The following is a 25126-nucleotide window of genomic DNA, read 5'->3' as shown; positions in this document are numbered from 1 at the left end:
AAGAAAAGACATTTCTCAAATCTGACCTGAGAGTCTGAGAAAGCTGCTTCTGAATCCTTTTCCTGGATAAGATTGACTGATATTGATTAGCAGAATTTAAAGTATCAAGACTAAATGGGGGAGAGGGGACAATGATAAGAAACAATACAAACTGTCAGAAATGATCATCAGTATTTGTATGTGTGATGGAATGTGCCATTGCCTTTGGTGTCATACAGAGATGATTTTAGATCCCTGTTCACTCACCGTCGGTGTAACTCTGTGCAAGTAAGTTAAGCTTTCATTTATTTATGTATTTATTTATTTTGAGATGAGGTCTGGTTATGTTTTCCAGGCTGGTCGAACTGCTGGCCTCAAGTTACCCGCCTGCCTTGGCCTTCCAAAGTGCTGGGATCATAGGCGTGTGCCATCGCACCCCGCCAAGCTTTCTAAATCTTTGATTTCTTAACTGAAAGATGAGGCCAGTAGGGTTTCTCAAGCTGCACCCTATTTTTTTGAGCCAGATAATTTTTTTGTTGTGGGAGGTATCTTGTGCATCACAGGATGTTTAGCAGCATCCCTGGTCTCTCCCCACTAGGGGCCATTTCCCCTACAACCTCTACAAATTGTAACAACAAAAATGTCTCAGAATATTGCCAGATGTCCCCTAAAGGTAGCGGTGGGGCCGAGTCTCCCCTGGTTGAGAAATACTAGGCTAAAGGTACCTACATTTTAGGGTTTTGAAGATTAAATGAAATAATATGTGTGAAATACCTTGTACTCTCTACCCAAATGTAGAGAGTACCAGAAAATGATTAGCATCTGAGCATCTGTTTTGACACTAAAAACAGGTTCTAGTAAAGTACCTAGCCTGTTATAAATATGTAGATGAAATAAAATTCTGTGAAGGGATTAGAAGACATCTTAAAGTCATCTTATAAATAGGAAAACTGAAGTCCAGAAAGAATAACCCAGTGATAACACTGGAGAATCATGCAAGTTTAGAAAGTTAATCTGCTTATGGTCAGGCACTGTGGCCCATACCTGTAATCCCAGCACTTTGGAAGGCCAAGACAGATGGACCACCTGATGTCAGGATTTAGACACCAGCCTAGCCAACATGGTGGAACCCCGTCTCTACTAAAAATAAAAAATTAGCCAGGCATCGCATACCTGTAGTCCCAGCTACTCCAGAGGCTGAGGCAGGAGAATCGCTTGAACCCAGGAGGCAGAGGCTGCAGTGAGCTGAGATTGTGCCACTGTACTCCAGCCTGGGTGACAGAGTGAGACCCTGTCTAAAAAAAAAAAGAAAGTTAACCTGCTTAAGAGGCATCCACATATGGGGTGGACTACATTATAGCTAAACCTAGACATTAGCTAATGGTGTGCTGATTACAAGCAAAGTACAGAAATTACAGACATTTAAAGTCTATGAGAATAGTTTTCTTTGGCTACAAAAACAATTGGGTGGTCCTTTGAAGTATGTTGAATGGGATTTGACTTATTTTGCTGGCTGCTTTAGGGGCCTGCAGCCGGGTGTGATGGCTCACACCTGTAATCCCAGCACTTTGGGAGGCTGGGGTTAGAGGATTGCTTGAGGCCAGGAGTTTGAGACCAGCCTGAGCAACATGGTGAGACTTCATCTTCTCAAAAATTTAAAAAAATAGCCGGGCGTGCTGATGTGCACCTGTAGTTCCAGCCACTTGGGAGGCTGAAGTGGGAGGATCACTTGAGTTCAGGAGGTTAAGGCTAAAGTCAGCTGTGTTTGCCCTAATGCACTTCAGTCTGGGCAACAGAGTGAGACCGTGTCTCCAAAACAAACAAAAACAGCGTGCTTTGCTTCCTTGATTAACTACAAATATTTTACTGTCTAAATACATATTACATGACAAGATACAATAGACATAGTTTTACCCTAAAGAACCTATAGTAGAGGAGACAAATAGCCTAGAGTTTAAGGCAGGGCATGGTAAATGTCATGAGCAGCAGCTGATATAGTGTGGATTTCAGAAATGGAGATATTAATGCAGATTCTAATGGTCAGATAAGTTTCTTAGAAGTGAGGCTATTTGTCTTTTTTTTTTTTTTTTTTCGAGATGGAGTCTCACACTATCGCCCAGGCTGGAGTGCAGTGGTGTGATCTCGGCTCACTGCAACCTCCACCTCCCGGGTTCAAGCAATTCTCCTCCCTCAGCCTCCCGAATAGCTGGGACTACAGGTGCGCACCATCACAGCCAGCTAATTTTTGTGTTTTTAGTAGAGACGGGGTTTCACAATGTTGGCCAGGATGGTCTCAATCTCTTGACCTCATGATCTGCCCGCCTCGGCTTCCCAAAGTGTTGGGATTACAGGTATGAGCCACCAGTGCCCGGCCAGAAGTGTGGCTATTTGAAGTAGGTAGAAATGTGACTTGGAGCTGGGGTTTTTCAGGTTAAAGGCAAGGAATGAATAGAGACAAAGTTCACAATGCCTGTTCTGAAACTGATGATTAAATAGATTCTTGTAGATGGGGATAGGAAGGTAGGCCAGGACCAGTTTTTTGAATACATTTTCCTGAAGCCATCAAGTGATTGTTTCCAGTGGCCTGGAAAGTTTAGATTAATTTGGGTAGAGGCCAAAGCTTATTTTAGGAAGATTCAATCTGATGGCAGAATATAGAATAGAGCAAAGATTGGAGGCAAGGAGACTTCTAGGAGTCTGCTGCATTAAGATGACCAAGATAAGCATGAGATAATGAGAGCCTGCTCCAGAATGAGAGGTCCAAGTAAGTGCAAGAGTCATAATAAAGGATGGATTGAAAGTACAGTCATGCTCCACATAATGACATTTCGGTCAATAATGGACCGAATATGCTACCATAAGATTATAATACCATGTTTGTAACCATACTTGTCCTAAGGTTACATATGCTTAGATACACAGTTACTCACTATTGTGTTACAGTTGCCTACAGTATGCAGTATGGTAACATGATAGACAGGTTTGTAGCCTAGGAGCAATAGGCTGTACCATAGTGTAGACGTATAGTAAACTGTATCACCTAGGTTTGTGTAAGTGTACACTATGATGTTTACGCAACAAAATCACCTCACAACACACTTATCAAAACATATCCCCATCATCAAGTGATGCATGACTATACTTAGAGATTGATATTATGGGAAGTGAAGGAGAAGGTCAAAGATTGACTCAACAAGCCGGGCGCGGTGGCTCACACCTGTAATCCCAGCACTTTGGAAGGCTGAAGCAGGTGGATCACCTGAGGTCAGGAGTTTGAGATCCTGGCCAACATGGTGAAACCTTGTCACTACTAAAAATATAAAAATTAACTAGGCATGGTGGTGGGCACCTGTAATCCCAGCTACTTAGGAAAATCACTTGAACCTGGGAGGCAGAGGTTGCAGTGAGCTGAGATTGAGCCATTGCACTCCAGCCTAGGCAACAAGAGTGAAACTTCATCTCAAAAAAAAAAAAAAGAGATTGACTCAAGTTATTAACTTTATTGCTTTTCGGCACATGTACCACTGGTGAGATTATTTTAGTTATATCAATATTTTAAATTTGATTAGTTGTATATCTATTAATATATATTAGGGAAAAAATGAAACTAGTGTATCAAACTCATGATTTCATACAAATGTATTGTCACTTAGGATAAGGCTAGTTTTAAAAAGTGGATTGGTTTAAAGAAATAAGTAAATAATTACATGGAGGGTACACAGATGTGGTGGAAGTTTAGGAAGCAGATTTATTCAGCACTTGGTACTGAATGCCTACTATGTACAATGCAGTAAGGGATGCAAAGATGGTGTTAGCCTGGATGGTATAGAGAACATGAAGCATTTCATTTTTAACAGAAATTTAAAGAAAAAAACTAAAGTTACCTGAAATCCCACCCCTTAGAGATAACTACTATTAACATTTTGATGAGTGTGTCCATAATGGCTATTACATTTTAAAAGATAACTAGGAAACCTGGCTGGAATTTTACCCTTCAGAAGACCAATAGAAGAATTGGAACAACCTGTCTCAAAAGCAATTTAAGGCCAGGCACAGTGCCTCATGCCTGTAATCCCAGCATTTTGGGAGGCCAGGGTGGGAGGATTGCTTGAGGCCAGGAGTTTGGGCAACATAGCAAGACCCCTATCTCTACAGAAAATTTAAAAATACAAAATATTCAAAAGCAATTTAAGAAAATAATTTTAAATATATATAAGCTTCCCTTTTATAGAAGACAGCAAGTATTTCCCAGTAAGTACTAGGGTTATGTGAAAGTCTTCCCAGTTGATAAATATGATAGAAAGGATGCAGGCTCCAGAGAGATGGATTTTACCCACTACTTAGTAGCAAGACATTTTAATATATTAGCTCCTTTTCTTCATCTCTAAAATGAAGACCATACTTCCCATCTGCCCCACTTGGTGCTGTGAGGATCAAATGAGGCACTGTATGAATTTTGTAAAAAGGAAAATGCTAAGAAAACTAATAGATGGGCAATACCTATTTTTGTTCTCTTATGTGAAATTAGTGTGGGAAGAAAAGAAAATCGAGGTCTAAGAATCTCTAGTGAATAAGCAAGTCTCCTTTCTGTGGAAAGTGATCCACACTGTTTAAGCTGTAATCATTCCACATCAGCGTATCTTTGAGTGTGACCAAGATGCTGTTCTAAACAGCTTCCTAAACCCAGACAACCAAGAGACGAGAGCATATCCTGAACAATAGAGGATTGGTTGTTTTATAAAATAATGCATAATTCATATTGGAAAGCAGGTGACTGGTGAAAACAGAAGCCTAAGGACCATGTTACTTTATGTAAAATGAGGCTATTAATACCTGCCTTATAGTAGTGAAGATTAATGAACTGTTTGTAAAATATCTAATACATACAGTGTCTGTACATAGGCAGTTAATACATGGAAGCTGTTATCACTGTTATTATTAAACAAAAACATTAGCTATGTTTTTGCTTATGATTGAAGTAGAAAAGTCAGCCCAGCATAGTGGCTCACGCCTGTAATCCCAACACTTTGGGAGGCCGAGGCTGGTGGATCACCTTGAGACCAGCCTGACCACATGGTGAAACCCCATCTCTACTAAAAATACAAAATCATCTGGGTGTGGTGGCACATTTCTGTAATCCTAGTTACTTGGGAGGCTGAGGCAGGAGAATCTCTTGAACTCGGGAGGCGGAGGTTGCGGTGAGCTGAGATCGTGCCATTGCACTCCAGCCTGGGCAACAAAAGTGAAACTCCGTCTCAAAAAATAAATAAATAAATAAATAATAATAAAATAAAAATTAAAAAGTTAGAAAACATCAATAACAAAAATAATGATCCAACAAACCATAAACATCTTCTTACTAATTTCTAGTCTTCTATCATTTTTTTTACTGTTTTCCTTTTATTGAGTATGCAGATTGTTTCCAATTTTTTGCTGTTAAAAATGTTTCTGCAGTGAGTATTTTTGTATGTAATCCTTCAGTTGTAACTCTTAATTTTCCCTTTAGAGTAGTCTATAAATTGGTGCTTTAGTTTGTTACTCCTTCTTCATGACCATTCCCTGAAGGTACAGGTAAGTGTGTGTCTCTTAGCTCTTTAAGGAACGAGGTTAGTTATGTGATTCTTTACGAAATGTACTCTGACCCAAACTCTAAAATGTAAATAGGAAAGAGATAATAAATGTCAGTCGTGTATTGCAAATCATTATAATTTATCCCTCTTTCTCATACAAGAGACCTAGCTTCTCTATATGTGGTCATTTTCCTTAAAAATGAGGAACTGGTGAAAGAGGGGGAAAAGTGGTAGAATATCTAGATTCCAGTAAATCTTGTTGTCTGTGTTCTCATGAGGCAGCATTTTTCTCAGCTGTGTGAAACAAAATCTATTCCAAGTTCATCTTTTTTTTTTTTAACGTAATTTGCTCTTTTTAGTAGCTGAAGTTTATTTCAAAACGTTTAGCCTGAACTTTCTGGGATATATGTTCTCTAACTGTTGCAGGGCACTGTATGTGTCCAATAGGTCAAACTTGTTTATTATTTCATTCAAATATTTATATCTTTATTAATATTTTATTTCCTTGGTGTTTCCATTATTGATAGGGGTCTGTTACTGTCCTTTATTACAGTAGATTTGTCAAGTTTTCTTTGCAAATCTTACAGTTTTGAATTAATATGTTCTGAGGCCAGTGTATTAGTTACATGCAAATTTAGAATTAATGTATCCTCCCAGTAAATTGAAACTTTTATGATTGTGTTGTGGCCTTCCTAAATAATCCTTTTTGCCTTTAAGTTGCCTTTAAGTTGGCTGGGCGCAGTGGTTCATGCCTGTAATCCCAGCACTTCGAGAGGCCAAGGCGGGCAGATCATCTGAGGTTGGGAGTTCGAGACCAGCCTGACCAACATGGAGAAACCCCGTCTCTACTAAAAATACAAAATTAGCCGGGCGTGGTGGCACATTCCTGTAATCCCAGCTACTTAGGAGGCTGAGATAGGAGAATCGCTTGAACCTGGGAGGCAGAGGTTGCAGTGAGCCGAGATCGTGCCATTGCACTCCAGCCCGGGCAACAAGAGCCAAATTCCATCTCAAAAAAAAAAAAAAGTTGATTTTTGTCTGATATGAATACAGGTGTCCCAGCTTTCCTTTGGTTAGTGTTTGTTAGAGGTTATCTTTTTTATTTTTTATTTTATTATTATTATTATTTTTGAAACGGAGTCTCACACTGTCGCCCGGGCTGGAATGCAATGGCGTGATCTCGGCTCACTGCAACCTCCGCCTCCTGGGTTGAAGCGATTCTCCTGCCTCAGCCTCCCAAGTAGCTGGGATTACAGGTGCCCACCACCAAGCCCAGCTAACTTTTTGTATTTTTAGTAGAAATGGAGTTTCACTGTGTTGGCCAGGCTGGTCTCAAACTCCTGCCCTTGTGATCTGCCTGCCTCAGCCTCCCAAAGTGCTGGGATTACAGGCATGAGCCACTGCGCCCAGCCTCAGAGGTCATCTTTTTACTCTAAAAAAAAAAAATTTAGTGATGGCCAGGCACAATGGCTCATGCCTGTAATCTCAGCACTTTGGGGAGGCTGAGGTGGGTAGATCATGAGGTCAGGAGATCGAGACCATCCTGGCTAACACGGTGAAACCCCGTCTCTACTAAAAATACAAAAAATTAGCCGGGCTTGGTGGTGGGCGCCTGTAGTCCCAGCTACTCAGGAGGCTGAGGCAGGAGAATGGCGTGAACCCAAGAGGTGGAGCTTGCAGTGAGCCGAGACCACGCCACTGCACTCCAGCCTAGGCAACAGAGCGAGACTCCGTCTCAAAAAAAAAAAAAAAAAAATTGAGATAAAATTCACATAAGATTAACCATCTTAACCATTTTAAAGTGTATAATTCAGTGGCTTATAGTATATTCATAAAGTTGTATAACCATCACCAAACCACTATCTAATTCATCCTTTACTTTTAAGTTGGCCTTATATTTTCAATGTCTCTTGAAGATAGCATGTCAATAGGTTTTATTATGGTTGTTTTTAAAGCTATACTGACAGTTACTATCTTTTTATTGACTGGTTTAGTTTATTTATGTATGTTGTGATTACTGACATATTTGGAATTATTTTTACCATCTTATTTTATGCCCTTTGTGTCTCTTTTCTGTCTTTTCTGTTTTCCACCCTCATCTTCTCCTCACCTCAATACATACACATACATCCTCCCACTTTTTTCTAAGAACTGATTGAAAGTTTTAAAAAAATTCCGCTTGGGTCATTATTCATCTTTGGAGTTTCTTGTATTACTGTTCTTTTAATGATTGCCGCTAAAACTTAAGCATGCCCACATAACTGAAGATCTTAAAATACACAGTATCTTCACTGTTTCCTGAACAATCCAGGGTCCTTAAATACTTTGAAACCATTATCCCTTTCATCTTGTATTTTAGTTTTATCCTGTTCATTGTTTATCCCCCAAATTGTCATTTTTTTTTTTTGGTCTTACACAGTTATCATTTAGATTCGTCTATATGCTTATCTGTTTTTCTGCTTAACATTCCTTATTCACGTCACACCTTTTAGGAATCATTTTCCTTCTTCCAGAAGTATATGCTTTAGGAATTTCTTTTTCTTTTTTTTTTTTTTTTATTGAGATGGCGTCTCACTCTGTCACCAGACTGGAGTGCAGTGGTGTGATCTCGACTCACTGCAACCTCTGCCTCCTGGGTTCAAGCGATTCTCCTGCCTCAGCCTCCCAAGTAGCTGGGACTACAGGCACACGCCACCATGCCCAGCTAATTTTTGTACTTCTAGTAGAGACAGGATTTCATCATGTTGGCCAAGATGGTCTTGATCTCTTGACCTTGTGATCCGCCCACCTCGGCCTCCCAAATTGCTGGCATTATGGGTGTGAGCCACCGCGCCTGGCCATGCTTTAGGAATTTCTTTGGAAAATTCTGGTTTTGTTTTTATTTTACTCTTATTCTTGGATATCAATGCAGAAATGACAACTCTTTCTCTTACACTTTAAAGATATCATTCTGCCAGGCGCTTAACACCTGTAATCTCAGTACTTTGGGAGGCCAAGGCGGGAGGGTCACTTGAGCTCTGGAGTTCAAGACTAGCCTGGGCAACATAGCGAGAACTTGTCTCTACTAAAAATAAAAATTAGCAAATTAGCTAGTTGTGGTGGTGCGTGCCTATAGTCCCAGTACTCAGGAGGCTGAGGTGGGAGGATCTTTTGAGCCCAGGAGATCAAGGCTGCAGTGAGCTATGATCGTACCACTGCACTCCAGCTTGGGCAACAGAATGAGATCCTGCCTCAAAAATAAATAAACAAATAAGATAAAGATAGTGTTCTATTGTGTTCTGGATTTTTTTTTTTTTGAGACAGAGTTTCACGCTTGTCCCCCAGGCTGGAGTGCAATGGCGCGATCTCGGCTCAGTGCAATCTCCGCCTCCCGGGTTCAAGGGATTCTCCTGCCTCAGCCTTCTGAGTAGCTATGATTACAGGTGCCCGCCACCACGCCCAGCTAATTTTTGTATTTTTAGTAGAGACGGGGTTTCACCATGTTGGCCAGGCTGGTCTTGAACTCCTGACCTCAGGTGATCCACCTGCCTTGGCCTCCCAAGGTGTGAGCCACTGCACCCAGCCCATTTTCTGGATTTCTTTGTTGTTCCTGTTGATAATATCTGGCTCGGAGCTTATTGTCTTATTTTTTTATTTTTTTTTTTACATTTACAAATTAGGATGCATTTTTTTCCCTTTTTTTGTGAGACAGTCTTGCTTTTGTTACCAGGATGGAGTGCATTGCACAATCATAGATCACTGTTGACTTGAACTCCTGGGTTCAAGCCATCATCCCATCTCAGCCTCTCAAGTAGCTGGGACTATAGGTGCACACCACTATGCCTGGCTAATTAAAAAAAATTTTTTTTGTAGAAACAGGGTCTCATTATGTTGCCCAGGCTTGTCCATGACTTTTTATTTCTTAATTTATTCCTTTATTTTGGTAGAAAACATCCTCTATTACCTTCCTGAGAAAGATTATATAGGTAAAGTTTTTAAGTTTGTATGCTTAAAATGCCTTCATTTTTCTGTCATACTGGCTTGCTACTTAGACTGGGTATAGATTTCTAGATTGGAAATACTTTTCCTTCAGGATTGTGAAGGCATTGTTTCATGGCCTGCTTGATTCCAACACTGCTGATGAATCTGAAGTCATTCAGATTACTGATCCTGGCCAGGCATGGTGGCTTATGCCTGTAATCCCAGCACTTTGGGAGGCCAAGGCAGGCAGATAACTTGAGGCCAGGAGTTCGAGACCAGCCTGGCCAACATGACGAAACCCCCGTCTCTACAAAAAAATACAAAAATTAGTTGGGCATGATAGCGCACGCCTGTAATCCCAGCACTCAGGAGGCTGAGGCACAAGAGTTGCTTGAACCTGGGAGGTGGAGGTTGCAGTGAACTGAGATCCTGCCTCTGCACTCCAGCCTGGGTGACAAAGTGAGACCCTGTCTTAAAAAAAAAAAAAAAAAAAATTGCTGATCCTTTTGTTACTTTTTTTGTTTTTGTTTTTGTTTGCTTTTCTGGAAGTTTGTTAGATCTTTCTCTGTTTCAGTGTTCTAAAATTTCACATACCTTGATGGGGATCTGTTTTCATCTACCATGTTATATGCATCACACTGTTTTCATCCACTGTGATATATGCATTAGGCCCTTTTATTCTGGAAATCGAGGTCCTATGGTTGTAAGAAATTTTCTGAAATTATTTTGTTGATTTTTCTCCTCTCCATTTTTAAAATTCTGTATTTTCAGGGCTCCTCTTACTCGAGTGCTGGATTTGTTATACTGAACTCTCCTATCTTTTTAACCCTCTTTTCCATTTTAAATATATCTCTTTCTGCTTTCTAGAATTCCCTCATCATCTTCCAATCCTTTTATTGAACTTTCTTTCTTTTTTTTTTTTTTTTTTTTTTTTGAGATGTAGTCTTGCCCTCTCGCCCAGGCTGGAGTACAGTGGCGCGATCTCAGCTCATTGCAACCTCCTCCCGGGTTCAAGCAATTCTCCTGCCTCAGCCTCCTGAGTAGCTGGGATTACAGGTGTGCACCAGCATGCCCAGCTAATTTTTTTTTTTTTTTTTTTTTTGGTATCTTTAGTAGAGACGGGGTTTCACCATGTTGGCCAGGCTGGTCTCGAACTCCTGACCTCGTGATCCACCTGCCTCAGCCTCCCAGAGTGCTGGCATTACAGGCTTGAGTCACCATGCCTGGCCTTCAGCTTGGATTTCTAAGAATTTTTTTATCTGAATTTTCCAATTTACAGCATTTTGTTACTTTTTCTTAGGTGCAATGTCTTAATTTTCTAAACTTTCTCTTTATATAATTTATTTCATGTTGCTTTTTTTGTGGATCAGATCTTCTGTGTTAACAGCTTACCTCATATATCTGGTAAATCCTTGGTTATTTGCTCCTTAGTAAGAGAATGGGACTAGGCCCCGCACAGCAGCTCATGCCTGTAATCCCAGCACTTTGGGAGGCCAAGGCGGGTGGATCACCTGCAGTCAGGAGTTCAAGACCAGCCTGACTCACATGGTGAAACCCCGTCTCTACTAAAAATACAAAAATTAGCCGGGTGTGGTGGCATGCGCCTGTAATCCCAGCTACTCAGGAGGCTGAAGCACGAGAATCACTTGAACCCAGGAGGTGGAGGTTGCCGTGAGCCGAGATCGTGCTGTTGCACTCCAGCTTGGGCAACAAGAGTGAAACTCCATCTAAAATAAATAATAATAACTACTGTTAACATTTGTATATACTTTCAGTCTACTTTTTATATTTGTATATTTTTATATACACATTCACATTGTTTCATAATTAGAATCATACTATATATTTTTAGTTTGTGTCTTTCTTCACCTAATCATTTTCCAATGTCAAAACACAATCCTTTTTTTTTTTTTTTTTGAGATGGAGTCTCACTTTTTCACCTAGGTTGGAGTACAGTGGCATGATCTTGGCTCACTACAGACTACGCCTCCCAGTTTCAAGCAGTTCTCATGCCTCAGCCTCCTGAGTAGCTGGGATTACAGGCATGCACCACCACGCCTGGCTAATTTATTATTATTATTATTATTATTATTATTATTATTTTGAGATGGAGTCTTGCTCTGTCGCCTAGGCTGGAGTGCAATGGCGTGATCTCAGCTCACTGCAACCTCCGATTCTCCTGCCTCAGCCTCCAGAGCAGCTGCGATTACAGGCACATACCACGATACCCTGCTAATGTTTTGTATTTTGGTAAAGACAGGGTTTCACCATGTTGGTCAGTCTGGTCTCGAACTCCTGACCTCGTGATCCACCCACCTTGACCTCTCAAAGTGCTGGGATTGCAGGCATGAGCCACCACGCCCAGCAATATTTTGTATTTTTAGTAGAGATGGGATTTTGCTATGTTGGCCAGGCTAGTCTGGAACTCCTGGCCTCAAGTTATCTGTCTGTCTCGGTTTCCCAAAGTGTTGAGATTACAGGCGTGAGCCACTGCAATTGGCCCTAATCTTTGAAAACAAAATTACTAATGGTTTTGTAATATAATGTGACTGTCATATAACTTTATCATGATTTATTTAACTATTGTCCCATTATAAAGATTTCTATTTCTTCCAGTTTTTTTTTCCTAATCTAAGTTAGTCTAGACTGTGAGCTTTATGTAGTCTGGGAATGTCCATCTTGTTCGTCATTCTATCTTCAGTGCTTAACCCACTGTCTCATGTGGAGCGGTGGTTCAGGGAATGTTTTGTTAAGACAATCAACAGTTTTGAACAAAACTGATTATTTCTTTAAGTTAAAATCTATGAAGGGCTATTACTAGGTTAAAAGATAAAACTTTTTAAAGGTTCTCAATAATTTATTTTTGATTTTTTTTTATTCAGAATAAGAAACAAGGATGTAAAAATGAGGAGGTACTCGCTGTACTAGGCCATGAACTGGGGCACTGGAAGTTGGGACATACAGTCAAAAATATCATTATTAGCCAGGTAAGTGTGGAGTGACAATTCTTTTTTTATGGCATGGTAGTCAAATTAGAACTATGGCAGGCATGAGAGGTCATATAAGAGAGGCCAAGGCAGACGCCACAGCCAGGCTACCTGGTTTCCTATCACAGCTCCCTGACTTACTACCTGTGTGACCTCAGGCAAGTTCCTTAACCTCTGCCTCTGTCCCCTCATTGAATGATAATACCTCATAGGACTGGTTAAGAATTAAGTGAGTTAATACATGTAAAGAGTTTAGACTAGCACCTGGAACATGGTGAGTACTATATAAATTTTTGTTACCACCACCATCATCACCTCCAGAGTAAGAACTTGGAAAATCAAAAGGAACAAGCCTAGATAAGTTGGACATTAAAATGCTTTTTAAAATTAAATTAAAAAAAATTTTTTTGAGACAGAGTCTCGCTTTGTCACCCAGACTGGAGTGCAGTGATGTGATCTCGGCTCACTGCAACCTCTGCCTCTCAGGTTCAAGCGATTCTCCTATCTCAGCCTCCTGAGTAGCTGGGACTACAGGCACCCACCACCATCCCTGGCTAATTTTTGTATTTTTAGTAGACACAGGGTATCACCATGTTGGCCAGGCTGGTCTCGAACTCCTGACCTCAGGTAATGCACCCACCTCGGCCTCCCAAAGTGCTGGGATTATAGGCGTGAACCACTGTGCCCACCCTAAAATCCTTTTTTTTTTTTTTTTTTTTGAGATGGAGTTTCACTCTTGTTGCCCAAGCTGGAGTGCAATGGCGTGATCTCAGCTCACTGCAGCCTCTGCCTCCCGGGTTCAAGCAATTCCCCTGCCTCAGCCTCCTGAGTAGCTGGGATTACAGGCACACGCCACCACACTTGACTAATTTTTTTTTTTTTGTATTTTTAGTAGAGACGGGGTTTCTCAATGTTGGCCAGGCTGGTCTCGAACTCCTGACCTCAGTTGATCCGCCTGCCTCAGCCTCCCAAATTGCTGGGATTACAGGCATGAGCCACCACTCCCGGCCTCTAGAATGCTTTTTAAAAAACATTTTTTTCTTTTTCTTTTCTTTTCTTTTTTTTTTTTTGAAATGGAGTCTCTCTCTGTCGTCCAGGCTAGAATGCAGTGGCGTGATCTCAACTCACTGCAACCTGCACCTCCCAGGCTCAAGCCATCCTCCAGCCTCCACCTCCCTAGTAGCTGAGACCACAGGTGCATGCCACCGCGCCCGGCTAATTTTTTTGTATTTTTGGTAGAGACCGGTTTTCACTATGTTGTCCAGGCTGGTCTTGAACTCCTAAGCTCAAGCGATCCACTCGCCTTGGCCTCCCAAAGTGCTGGGATTACAGGCATAAGCCACCATGCCCGGTCTAAAACATTTTTTTCATTTAAAAGTTATTGCCGGCGTGGTGGCTCATGCTTGTAATCCCGGCACTTTGGGAAGCTGAGACGGTGGATCACTTGAGGTCAGGAGATCGAGACCAGCCTGGCCAACATGGTGAAGCCCTGTCTCTACTAAAAATACAAAAATTAGCCAGGCGTGGTGGCACGCCTGTAATCCCAGCTACTTGGGAGGCTGAGGCAGGAGAATTGCTTGAACCCAGGAGGCAGAGGTTGCAGTGAGCTGAGATCGCCCCAGTGCACTCCAGCCTGGGCGACAGAGTGAGACTCTGTCTCAAAAAAAAAAAAAAAAAAAAAAAAAAAGTTGCCATATATTCATTGGAAATTGTAGAAAATACAAAAAGAAAGCAATCCCAATAATGTTCCTCTTCTCGGTTCTAGAACCTCTAAACCAACAGATGTTTAGGCTTTGAGTGAAAAAGCACTATATCATGTTGACTAGTTCTGAGCATATGTGGCCTTAATTGAATCTTCAGTGGATTTTCAGACCTTTAAAAAGGCTGGCTGAGCAAGGCATGGTGGCTCATGCCTGTAATCCCAATACTTTGGAAGGTTGACGAGGGAAGATCATCTGAGGCCAGGAGTTTGAGACCAGCCTGGGCAACATAGCGAGACCCCCTTCTCTCCAAAAGGTTAAAAAATTAGCTGGGCTTGGTGGTATGCACCTGTAGTCCCAGCTACTTGGGAGGCTGGGATGGGAGGATGGCTTGAGTCCAGGAGATCAAGGCTGCAGTGAGCCATGATCACACCACTGCACTTCCAGCCTGGGTGACAAGGAGACCCTGTCTCTAAAAAAAATTAAAAAGGCCAGCTGGTTCTGGGTGATGGATTATATGGGAAGACTTGTGAACTCCTATGGGCACTTTCCTATATCTTTAGGTATAGAAATGCATTCCTTGGCCTGAAGCTATGTTGTGTGGATACATGGCACTGAGTAAGATTAAATAAGTCCAGGTCCAAGTTCAATTGAGTTTTCAGTCTAATAAGGAAAATCACTGCCCCTTCCATGAGGGAAAGGGTTCCAATGGAATCAGCCTACCACAAGGTGGCTAAATGGTCCCTGAGATGTGGTACCTTATCAAGGCTGGGATTGATTGCTTCTCCGGACAGATTGGGCATATGGCATGCGCCAGTGAGGAGGGTGTCTGTGTTGACTAATACATTAACTCCATCTTTGTCGCTGTGGCCACTCTATTCATAAGTCCCTTGACCAAGTCATGGAGCGGCTACAGAGAAAGGCTAGCTGACCTTCACAGAGCAGGTGTCTTCCCCACTTGACCAAGAGCCTCCTTGACCATGGGACTCTTTGGGTGAACATTAACATTAGGCCAACTATAGTCAAACTCTATAGTCCAAACAGTAATTTTGGAAGTTTTTCACATACCTCTTTTCCAAATCTCGTTAGCCATCCTCTACTTTTTTCCAAGGCCCTAATAATTCAGCCGAACCATTTTTTTCCCACTGCCAATAAATTAGGATATATATCCTTGCCTCAGACTCTCTCTCCTCCCAGGCTGAGTAGACAGTGAGATATACACCTTAAAGTTCACCTCACCGAGAGTAATTCCCTTCACCACTGCCTTCCAAGACCATCCCTGAGTGGCTCTGTAATACCACAGCAGTCCACTTTCATCTGGTGCCAGCATATTGTATTAAGTTATTGTAAAATAGGCTCTGATTTTGTTCCTGTTCAACTAATTGATTATAGGGAACGGCATATGAGTAAGGGTTGGTTGAGGGTTGTTGGTGGTAGGAGTTGGTGTACTAGAGTATGAGCCATCTGCTTATTTAACTTACTGGTGCCTTCATAACTTGCTTCATTTCCACTCATATCTACCACTTGTCCTTGATGATGAAGTGCTTCTGCGCATAGCAGTTTCCTGGCTAGGCAGATTAACAGATTAACATAGCACCCAGTTCAGAAGGGATAGTTCAGTTTGCAGGATCACAGTATCCCATGGCCAGGAATTCAGTCTGTAGTAGGGCCCAGTAGCAAACCAAAAGTTATTTTTCAAAAGGACAATGGTTACTTGACAAAAGTGGATGTATAGATTATAAGTGTAGGAGACTTCACTGAGTTTTCTGTTGGAGCTTGTCATATTGGATCCACTGAGTTAGAAGGATGAGTGTCGAAGCTGCTTGTCCTGGGGCAGCTGGTGAGCCTTCTTATGCTCTAAGCCCCATTCTAAGCTGACAGCTTCTTGGGTCATCTCGTTTGGGTCAAATGGTTTGAAGCAACACACTTAAATAAGGTACATGTGGCCTCCAAGATCCTAATTTGCACAGAAAAAGAATGTTGTGTGTTCTCCAACCTTACTCCAAGAGGTTGTATTTTGGTATAGATTTTTTATTTTTTTCTCCTCTCATTTATTGATCAAGATGGAACTACTTTTCCCCCTGACCTTTCTAACTATCTGGTACAGCTCCAGTGGGCCTAGAGAGGATTCAAGGGAAGCCTGTTTCTTTGGAGCCTCCGCTTCAAAGTCAGGTGGGAGGCGTTGTATCTGATTACAGTGTTATAAAACAAGGCCAGAATCCATTCTAGCCCTTCACCCTTTTACAGAGAGAAAATATCCCATTGCTATTGACCACTTCAAACCCTCAATGATAGGAGCCTCAACTTAAGCTTGCCCTTATAGAAAATGATACAGTTTATACATTTGGGAACATTTTATTTTACTTTTGAAATAAAAGTGAAACTAAAAACTACTGGCAGGGCAGTATGGTTCATGCCTGTAATCCCAGCACTTTGGGAGGCCCAGGTGGGCGGATCATCTGAGGTTAGGAGATTGAGACCATCCTGGCTAACACAGTGAAACCCCATCTCTTCTAAAAATACAAAAAATTAGCCGGGCATGGTGGGGGGCGCCTGTAGTCCCAGCTACTCGGGAGGCTACAGAGTGAGATCTGTCTCAAAAAAAGCTACTTAAATAATTTGTTCTGTGATCACACTAATACCTTTCTTAAAATCACACTATGAATTTTTTTTTTTTTTTTTTGAGATGGAGTCTCACTCTGTTGCCCAGGCGGGAGTGCAGTGGCGCCATTTCAGCTCACTGCAAGCTCCTCCTCCCGGGTTCACACCATTCTCCTGCCTCAGCCTCCCGAGTAGCTGGGACTACAGGCGTCCGCCACCACGTCCGGCTAATTTTTTTTGCATTTTTAGTAGAGACGGGGTTTCACCATGTTAGCCAGGATGGTCTCAATCTCCTGACCTCGTGATCCACCCGCCTTGGCCTCCCAAAGTACTGGGATTACAGGTGTGAGCCACCGTGCCCGGCCACACTGTGATTTCTTATACTTTATGGATGCTACTGATTCCATAGTGAAATCAGCTTGGTAATAACTTAGAAATTTCATGTCCTTCTTTCTAGATGAATTCTTTCCTGTGTTTTTTTTTATTTGCTGTATTAATTGGTCGAAAGGAGCTTTTTGCTGCATTTGGTTTTTATGATAGCCAACCCACTCTTATTGGACTATTGATCATCTTCCAGTTTATTTTTTCACCTTACAATGAGGTAATGTATGATCTTTAAAATTATCACACATATGCTCTTGCCTGCTTCAAATCTAGAGCTTTCAGGATAGTGAAAAAGGAAATAGAACAGTACAGTTTTAACAAATAGATGAAACAAAGTCTTTTAGTCCCCTGATTCACTGGTCAGTATGACAAAGTAGCAGAAAAATTCAAGCCCAAATAAATAAACGTTTGCATACTCTTAGGAAAATATAAGTAGAAAATTAGACTTCAGTGGTGAACACCTAAAAGGACTCGGTAGATGGAGATTAACTATTGGAATGTTGTGTCCTAGGCCACATATTCACCAGTGCTTGGGTAAAAATCTTATGTGTATGAGGGGACAAAGCAAACACTAATTGAGTCTGTGTACAGCTCAGTAAGGGAGGCTTAGTGACTGTTCCTCTGCTCCATGACCACCTGCCTCCATATAGCCTGAGGGATCCACCCAAACCCACAAAATCAAAATCGGGTATTTTGTGGTAAATGAAACTTAAGAACATTGCTCTGTGTTAGCTCATTAGGGGTATTCCGTGTGAGTGATAATACATAGGTTAATGTGAGACTATATAACAAACCTGACAATGGCATCATTTCATGATGTTTGGTAAGGCTTCCAAATTAAGCTAAGAAATAATATTGAAGATCTTGAGGTATCTCCATTCAGAAGAATTCTTTCTTGGGATAGATTGTAGAGTTAAGATGAGCTAAATGAATTATATTTTTCTATTATGTATGGTGGGGACACCAGGAAAGAAAAATGGAGGGGCATAGATCATATTCATATAGCATTGTCCACATAAACAAATTTGGCAGAGAACTGAGATGTATTATCTTAAAACTCTTTTTTTTTTTTTTTTTTTTTTTTTTTTTTAAGATGGAGTCTCGCTCTGTCTCCCAGGCTGGAGTGCAGGGGTGTCATCTTGGCTCACTGCAACCTCCGCCTCCCGGGTTCAAGCAATTCTCCTGCCTCAGCCTCCTGAATAGCTGGGACTACAGGCACCCATCACCACGCCCAGCTAATTTTTGTATTTTGACTAGAGACAGGGTTTCACCATGTTGGCCAGGTTGGTCTCGAACTCTTGACCTCAGGTGATCCACCTGCCTCAGCTTCCCAAAAGTGCTGGGATTACAGGTGTGAGGCACCACACCCGGCCTGAGCATGACTTTTGAGTCTCATGTCAGCACTCAAAAGTTTCAGATTTTGGAACATTTCAGATTTCAAGTTTTTGGTTAGGGATGTTTAACTTTTATATGTGTTTCTGGCCTGTTTGCTTGGGGGAGAATAAGGCTCAATTTATAATTTCCTCACCCTAGGTCCCCTAAATATTAGTGATCTTTCTTTTGTCCTGCCATTCCTCTTATCCCAAGCCAAACTTCCTCTACAGTCTCAGCTCATGGAACCTTTAGTAACAACAAAGAGGTGGGCAGTGGCTAAAACCCTTTCATTTTCTTTTTCAGGTTCTTTCTTTTTGCCTAACAGTCCTAAGCCGCAGATTTGAGTTTCAAGCTGATGCATTTGCCAAGAAACTTGGGAAGGCTAAAGACTTATATTCTGCTTTAATCAAACTTAACAAAGATAACTTGGGATTCCCCGTTTCTGACTGGTTGTTCTCAATGTGGCATTATTCTCATCCTCCACTGCTAGAGAGACTTCAAGCTTTGAAAACTATGAAGCAACACTGAGATGTCCAGGGTCTGTGACTGAAGACATTTCTGATTATTTCTGTCCTGGCAGCATGTTCCAGCTCTTGATGTTTTTAAACTTTTTTTTAAAAGAAAAATTAAGTACAGAAAAGCCCAGATTTAAATACATTTAATATGTCATTTTAAAAATGATTTTAATAATTCATTTCTTAAAACACTGAATGAATTTTGAAGCTTAATGTTTTAAAAGGCATAGTTTTATCTTTGACATCTAATTTACCATCAAGTTGTAAAATTATTTGGAAAAATACAGAACTCGTTTTATTTGTATACTTATATGGAATCTGCATGTGAGGTGTTTGAGGGCATATGTTTGAAAGAGGGAGCATCACCACAGGAATCCTTTCTGTGAGGTGGAAGCAGTGGTCCTGAATCATTGTGCTCACACCTAACTTGAAATCTGGTCTTACTTTCATGCTGTTATGATTTCACCTGGTGAATCAGTGTTTTAAATAAGAAAGGTAATAGTTGGTAAGGCCAATGTTATTTAAATGAAAGTAGTTAGAAAAATGCTCTCCTATTCTACCAAATTTTTAATTTCTCTCTTCCCTTTCTTGCTACACAGTGATCAAGAGTTTCTCATAGTGCTTTGAAGTTAGAAATTATGTATAGGATATTTTAAATCATTGAGTTTTGTGGGGTTTTTTTGTTTGTTTCTTTTGTTTTTTGGAAAATCCGTGTCTTTATCTTTTTTTCCCACGTGGTAGATATGATCCCATTGGAGGTAAATTGTAGCTTTTTCTCATTCATGCAGTAAATAATACATCCTTTCACTCAGCAGAGATGGCCATATTAAACACGTTTTGCTATGTTAAAAGTGGCAGAACAGGAAAGACAAATTAAAAATAACATTTTTTAAGCGACATAAGGATGAAATACTGATGAATCTCTGTGACATTACAGGGAAAAAATATAGTTTTCTATCTCTTTCAAGGGCAGAAGAGTTTTCATTTTTATTTTTGTAATTTTATCTGTAAGTCATAAATACTACTTAATCAGGCCTGATTCTACTTTTGAAAATTACAGTTCTTGAAATGCAGATAATGTTTACTTTGAAAACAAATGTCATGAAAGATTTCCAGTTTTTAAAGCTATATGTTTCACTGCTTCATATCTCTGTCCACTTTCTGAATGAGAACTTATTTTGTGCCTAGAGCTCTCACTCACTGATAATGCTTATTACCTTCTGGGCATTTATTCCAAAGTGGGATCAACTGTACGCCTTTGGTATCTGACCATAAAGTCTTTTGCTCCACTGACATTTGGGTGATGTCTTCACATGGAAATATAATAAAAATAAAAATCTAGTTTAATACTGCATTATTTATTTTCCTAAGGCTAAAGAGGAGCAGTCCTATGCTTTTATTCAGCATCCTTTATCTGTGACTTCATGCTCTGATAACTGCCTTTCCTTCCTTCTGTGCCTTTGAATACAAATTTCAGTTCTGCAAAAGTGAAACATTAAACATTGCCAATGCAAATGTATGTACTTTGTCTTTAGTTTGATATTTGTGTATCATTTTTTTAATTTGTGTATCATTTGTTACCTGAACATATGTTTATTACCTGAGAGGAACTGGGTGCCAGCAATGAAGAGTGGAATGAAGAAATAGCCCTAATGATGAGTGGTGTCACTGCCACCACTGTGCTTTACACAGAGTCTCTTCAGTGTCTTGCTCCTGCTCTGCTCCAGAGTATCACCAGTTCTTGCAGATATTTCCTTGGAAGCTTCATTTGGAATCATTCCTTCTCTATTTTTATAACCTCAAATTGTTGGGCCTGCCTGGTCTGCTCCAGCTGCCTCTTTGGTTTTCCTTACATATGGTGGCAGTAATTAGCTTTTAAATATGTGACTGACTTAGTCACCCACACTTTATGGATGGCAGAGGCATAGGGATGGCCAAAAGGATACTGGTAGGTTCCTAAGAAATTGACCAATCAAGGGAAGAGTAGATAGGCCCACCAACGAAGGAATAGATGGCACTCTGCACCCTAAGAAAGACCTGGTGGATGTGCAGCAGGGGCAAAATTGAGTAGGTCAAAGCCTTGGGTAAAATGGCACAACTCCAGCAGAGTTAAGCTCTGAATCTAAGGTAGAATCTCTGTTGTGTGTATATACTAGCTTTATCTGAGTTGGCCCTTTGCTGAGGTCTGAGAACTGCTTGTAAATTCTGCCTCTGTTTAGGATAGGAGAATTCCCAGGATCAGTTCAGTGGTTTTAGTACCAAATGATGGTCCCCGCTTGCCCTTATATTTTATATGCTCACTGTTACCCCTGATCCTACATGTGATATTCCCCTCCCTGTGGAAACCTTCTACTTGTTTTTTTTGTTTTTGTTTTTTTTGAGAAGAAGTTTCTCTCTTGTTGTCCAGGCTGGAGTGCAATGCCCCGATCTCAGCTCACCGCAACCTCCGCCTCCTGGGTTCAAGCGATTCTCCTGCCTCAGCCTCCCAAGTAGCTAGGATTACAGGCTTGCGCCACCACGCCTGGCTAATTTTTTGTATTTTTAGTAGAGATGGGGTTTCACCATGTTGCCCAGGCTGGACTGCAATGGTGCGATCTCGGCTCACTGCAACCTCCACCACCCAGGTTCAAGAGATTCTCCTGCTTCAGCCTCTTGAGTAGCTGGGATTACAGGCATGTGAGCCACCACATCCGGCTAATTTTTGTATTTTTTTCTTTTCTTTCTTTTTTTTTAAGACTCTCTGTCTCTCTGTCACCCAGGATTGAGTGTAGTGGCATGATCTCGGCTCACTGCCACCCTTGCCTCCCAGGTTCAAGTGATTTTCCTGCTTCAGCCTCCCGAGTAACTGAGATTACAGGCATGGGCCAATACACCTGGCTAATTCTTGTATTTTTAATAGAGACGGGGTTTCTCCATGTTGGCCAGGCTGGTCTCAAACTCCTGACCTCAGGGGATCCGCCCGCCTTGCCCTCCCAAAGTGCTGGGATTATGGGGTGAGCCACCGTGCCCAGCAAATTTTTGTATTTTTAGTAGAGATGGGGTTACTCCATGTTAGCCAGGCTGGCCTCGAGCTCCTGACCTTGTGATCTGCCTGCCCTGGCCTCCCAAAATGCTGAGATTACAGGTGTGAGTCACCACTCCTGGCCATGTTCTTATATACTTTCTATATCTTTGATGGTTTTGAGTATCCTGCCATCATTAGCAGAAAGCTAACTACCACTTAAGGGCCTTAACGTTCTATCCTAAGGGCAAAACAAAGAAAATTACAGATAATTTGTAATCCAAAACTTTTATCCAGAAACATTTTAAGACCACAGTGATGTGAGCAAGTAACTTGAACGATGTGTGCCAGGCTGAGTTCAGTTTTGTGGGAAGGCAAATATAATCCATTGTGGAATGGGATAGTCCCATTTAGACAATATGGATACGGAAATCTTGGGCTCTTCTCTGTTATCCAGGATGATTTCCAGGGAGGAGGATTTCCTAAACAGTTTGACAAGAAACAGCTAGGAAGATACCTCTGTGTGTTCTAAAAACCTGTGAAGCCGGGACCGCCAATACTCAGGAAGCAGATTTGCCTTACTCTGCCCTTGGCTGAGTCCGAGCTCCCCTCTGGCTCTCTGGATGATGGTCAATAACAGGTAAAGTATTAGGATTAAGCCTGGGGCTCTATAATCCAACATGCCACTTACTAGTAAGACTTTGGGTAAGAAACTTGACCGAGACTGTATTTCTCCATCTGTCCCCACTCTACCAAGCGCTGCTCTAGGTGATGGGGAATACATGGTAAACAAAAGGTACAAAAATCCGCCACGTCTTGGAGTTTACATTCTAGTATCAGGGAGAAAGACAACTAAAATGTATTTATATGGTGATACATGTTTTGGAAAAAAAGGGGGGGGGGCTGAGGTGTTTGGGTGGGGGTAGGAGCTGCAATTTTATTTTATTATCTTTTATTTTTTTGAGATAGAGTTGCACTCTGTCGCCCAGGCTGGAGTGCAGTGGCACGATCTTGGCTTACTGCAACCTCTGCCTCCCGGGTTCAAGCGATTCTCCCGCCTCAGCCTCCCAAGTAGCTGGCATTACAGGCATCCACCACCACACCTGGCTAGTTTTTGTGTTTTTAGTAGAGATGGGGTTTCACCATGTTGGCCAGACTGGTCTCGAACTCCTGACCTCAAGTGATCCACCCGCCTTGGCCTCCCAAAGTTCTGGGATTACAGGCATGAGCCATGCCTGGCCAGCAATTTTAAATAGGGTGGTCACAAAAAGGCATCACTGAAGGTCACGTTTGAACCAAGACCTGAAGGAAATGAAGAGTGAGGTGTTCTAGGGAGGTGTCTGAGGGAAGAGCATCCCAGACGCTAGATTTTGCAGGGCCTTGTAGACCACTGTAAGAATTCAGGCTTTTCCTTGAGTGTGGTAGGAAGCCATTGTAGAGTTTTAGGCTAAGGAGTGACATGATCTGAAGTTTTAATAGGACCACTCTGGCTTCTATGTTGAGGAGCAAAGGTTGAAGCAGGGGACTAGTTGGGAGAGGCTTGCAATCCTTCCTGCAAGAAATAATGGTGCTAGACTGGAGTGGTAGTCGGGAGGTGGTAAGTGGCTGGATTCTGGATATATTTTTAAGACTGAGCCAACAGGATGTGCTGATGGATCAGATGTGGGGTCTAAGAGATAAAGTGGGAGTGGAGGATGACTCCAGTGTATTTGGCTTAAATAACTGAAAGGATGGAGTTGCCCTTGGGTGAGATGGGAAAGATCGCAGGAGGGGGGATTCTGGAGGGGAAGATCGGGAATTGTTTTGGACATGTTAAATTTGAGATGCCCATCAGACATCGAAGGGGAGATGTTGACTAGGCAGTTGGATCAACGGATCAAGTTAAGCAGCGAGATCTGGACTGGGGATATATAGATAAAGTTTAAAGCCATGAAACTGAATGAGATATGAGAGGAGCCAGAGAAAAAGATGTGGTCCAAGGAACAAGTGACTTTCAGATACTGGAGACATGAGAAATCAGTGCAGGAATCTGCGAACAGTGTGGTGAGCTAAAAGCCAAAGTGAGACCAACCCTCCCCATAAAAGGGAGCACAAATTTGGGATAGTATCTACAGGTGGGATTGAGACAGAGATTTTATTTTTTAACATGGCAGATGGGGTAATACCTACTTTACAGGGCTGTGGTAGGGATAGTATGAGATAATGTTTGCAGACACTTAGCACAGTATCTAATAATATAAGAGCTCAACAATTGATACTTGTTGGTGATATTAATAATTCACCCTAATTGCTATGACGTAAATAAGCACAAAATTAAAATGTTTCTGGGCCGGGTGCGGTGGCTTAAGCCTGTAATCCCAGCACTTTGGGAGGCTGAGGCGGGTGGATCATGAGGTCAGGAGATCGAGACCATCCTGGCTAACACAGTGAAACCCCGTCTCTACTAAAAATACAAAAAAATTAGCCGGGCATGGTGGCGGGTGCCTGTAGTCCCAGCTACTCGGGAGGCTGAGGCAGGAGAATCACTTGAACCTGGGAGGTGGAGCTTGCAGCGAGCTGAGATCACACCACTGCACTCCAACCTGGGTGACTCTGTCTCAAAAAAAAAAAAAAAAAAAAAAATGTTTCTGACCCAGCTGGCCTTCAGGGTGAGGAGAGGATTGCCAGAGAGATGAAGTTTGAAAGAAGAGTCAGCAGCAGCAGGTGTGGGACTCTCCTCACAGGCTGTATTCTAGAGGTGCAGTTTGGTGTTGAACTTTTGCAAAGGGGCTGGACTGTCTTGGTGCAATGCCCTTTCTGTTAAGCTTCTAAATCCCCCTTTTCCTAATTGTAAACAGGGGAATTGAGTTCCTACTTTTTTTTTTTTTTTTTTTTTGCATCAGATTGTTGCCTCCCAAGATTCAGCTGTCAAAGGGCAGGTCCCTGTTCTCAGTAGGTGAGGGAATAAAACTCGGACACTGGGCCATCTCAGAACACATCTCAGCCACACACAAGTGGAGACCAGATCCCTTCCTTCCTGGTTTGATGATTGGTGGGATCTTCCTCTGAGCATCCT

The 25126-nt window shown here is 41.7% G+C and overlaps 1 protein-coding gene across 1 annotated transcript in view; it reads left to right on the top strand.

Annotated features, from left to right (window-relative positions):
• The window catches only part of ZMPSTE24 (zinc metallopeptidase STE24), a 48388-nt gene extending 27799 nt beyond the window's left edge, over positions 1-20589 (top strand). Inside the window, exons 8-10 of the mRNA XM_034962220.3 lie at positions 12392-12496; positions 17255-17398; positions 18859-20589. Coding sequence (XP_034818111.1) covers positions 12392-12496; positions 17255-17398; positions 18859-19083 — 474 coding nt within the window. The 3' untranslated portion in view covers positions 19084-20589. The remainder of the gene's footprint in view (positions 1-12391; positions 12497-17254; positions 17399-18858) is intronic.
• The last annotated feature ends 4537 nt before the right edge of the window (positions 20590-25126 follow it).

Source organism: Pan paniscus, chromosome 1 (genome assembly GCF_029289425.2).
Source record: "Pan paniscus chromosome 1, NHGRI_mPanPan1-v2.0_pri, whole genome shotgun sequence".
Classification (NCBI taxonomy): domain Eukaryota; kingdom Metazoa; phylum Chordata; class Mammalia; order Primates; family Hominidae; genus Pan; species Pan paniscus.
Note: the sequence above shows the minus strand (reverse complement) of the source record. Positions and strands in the feature narration are given on the sequence as shown.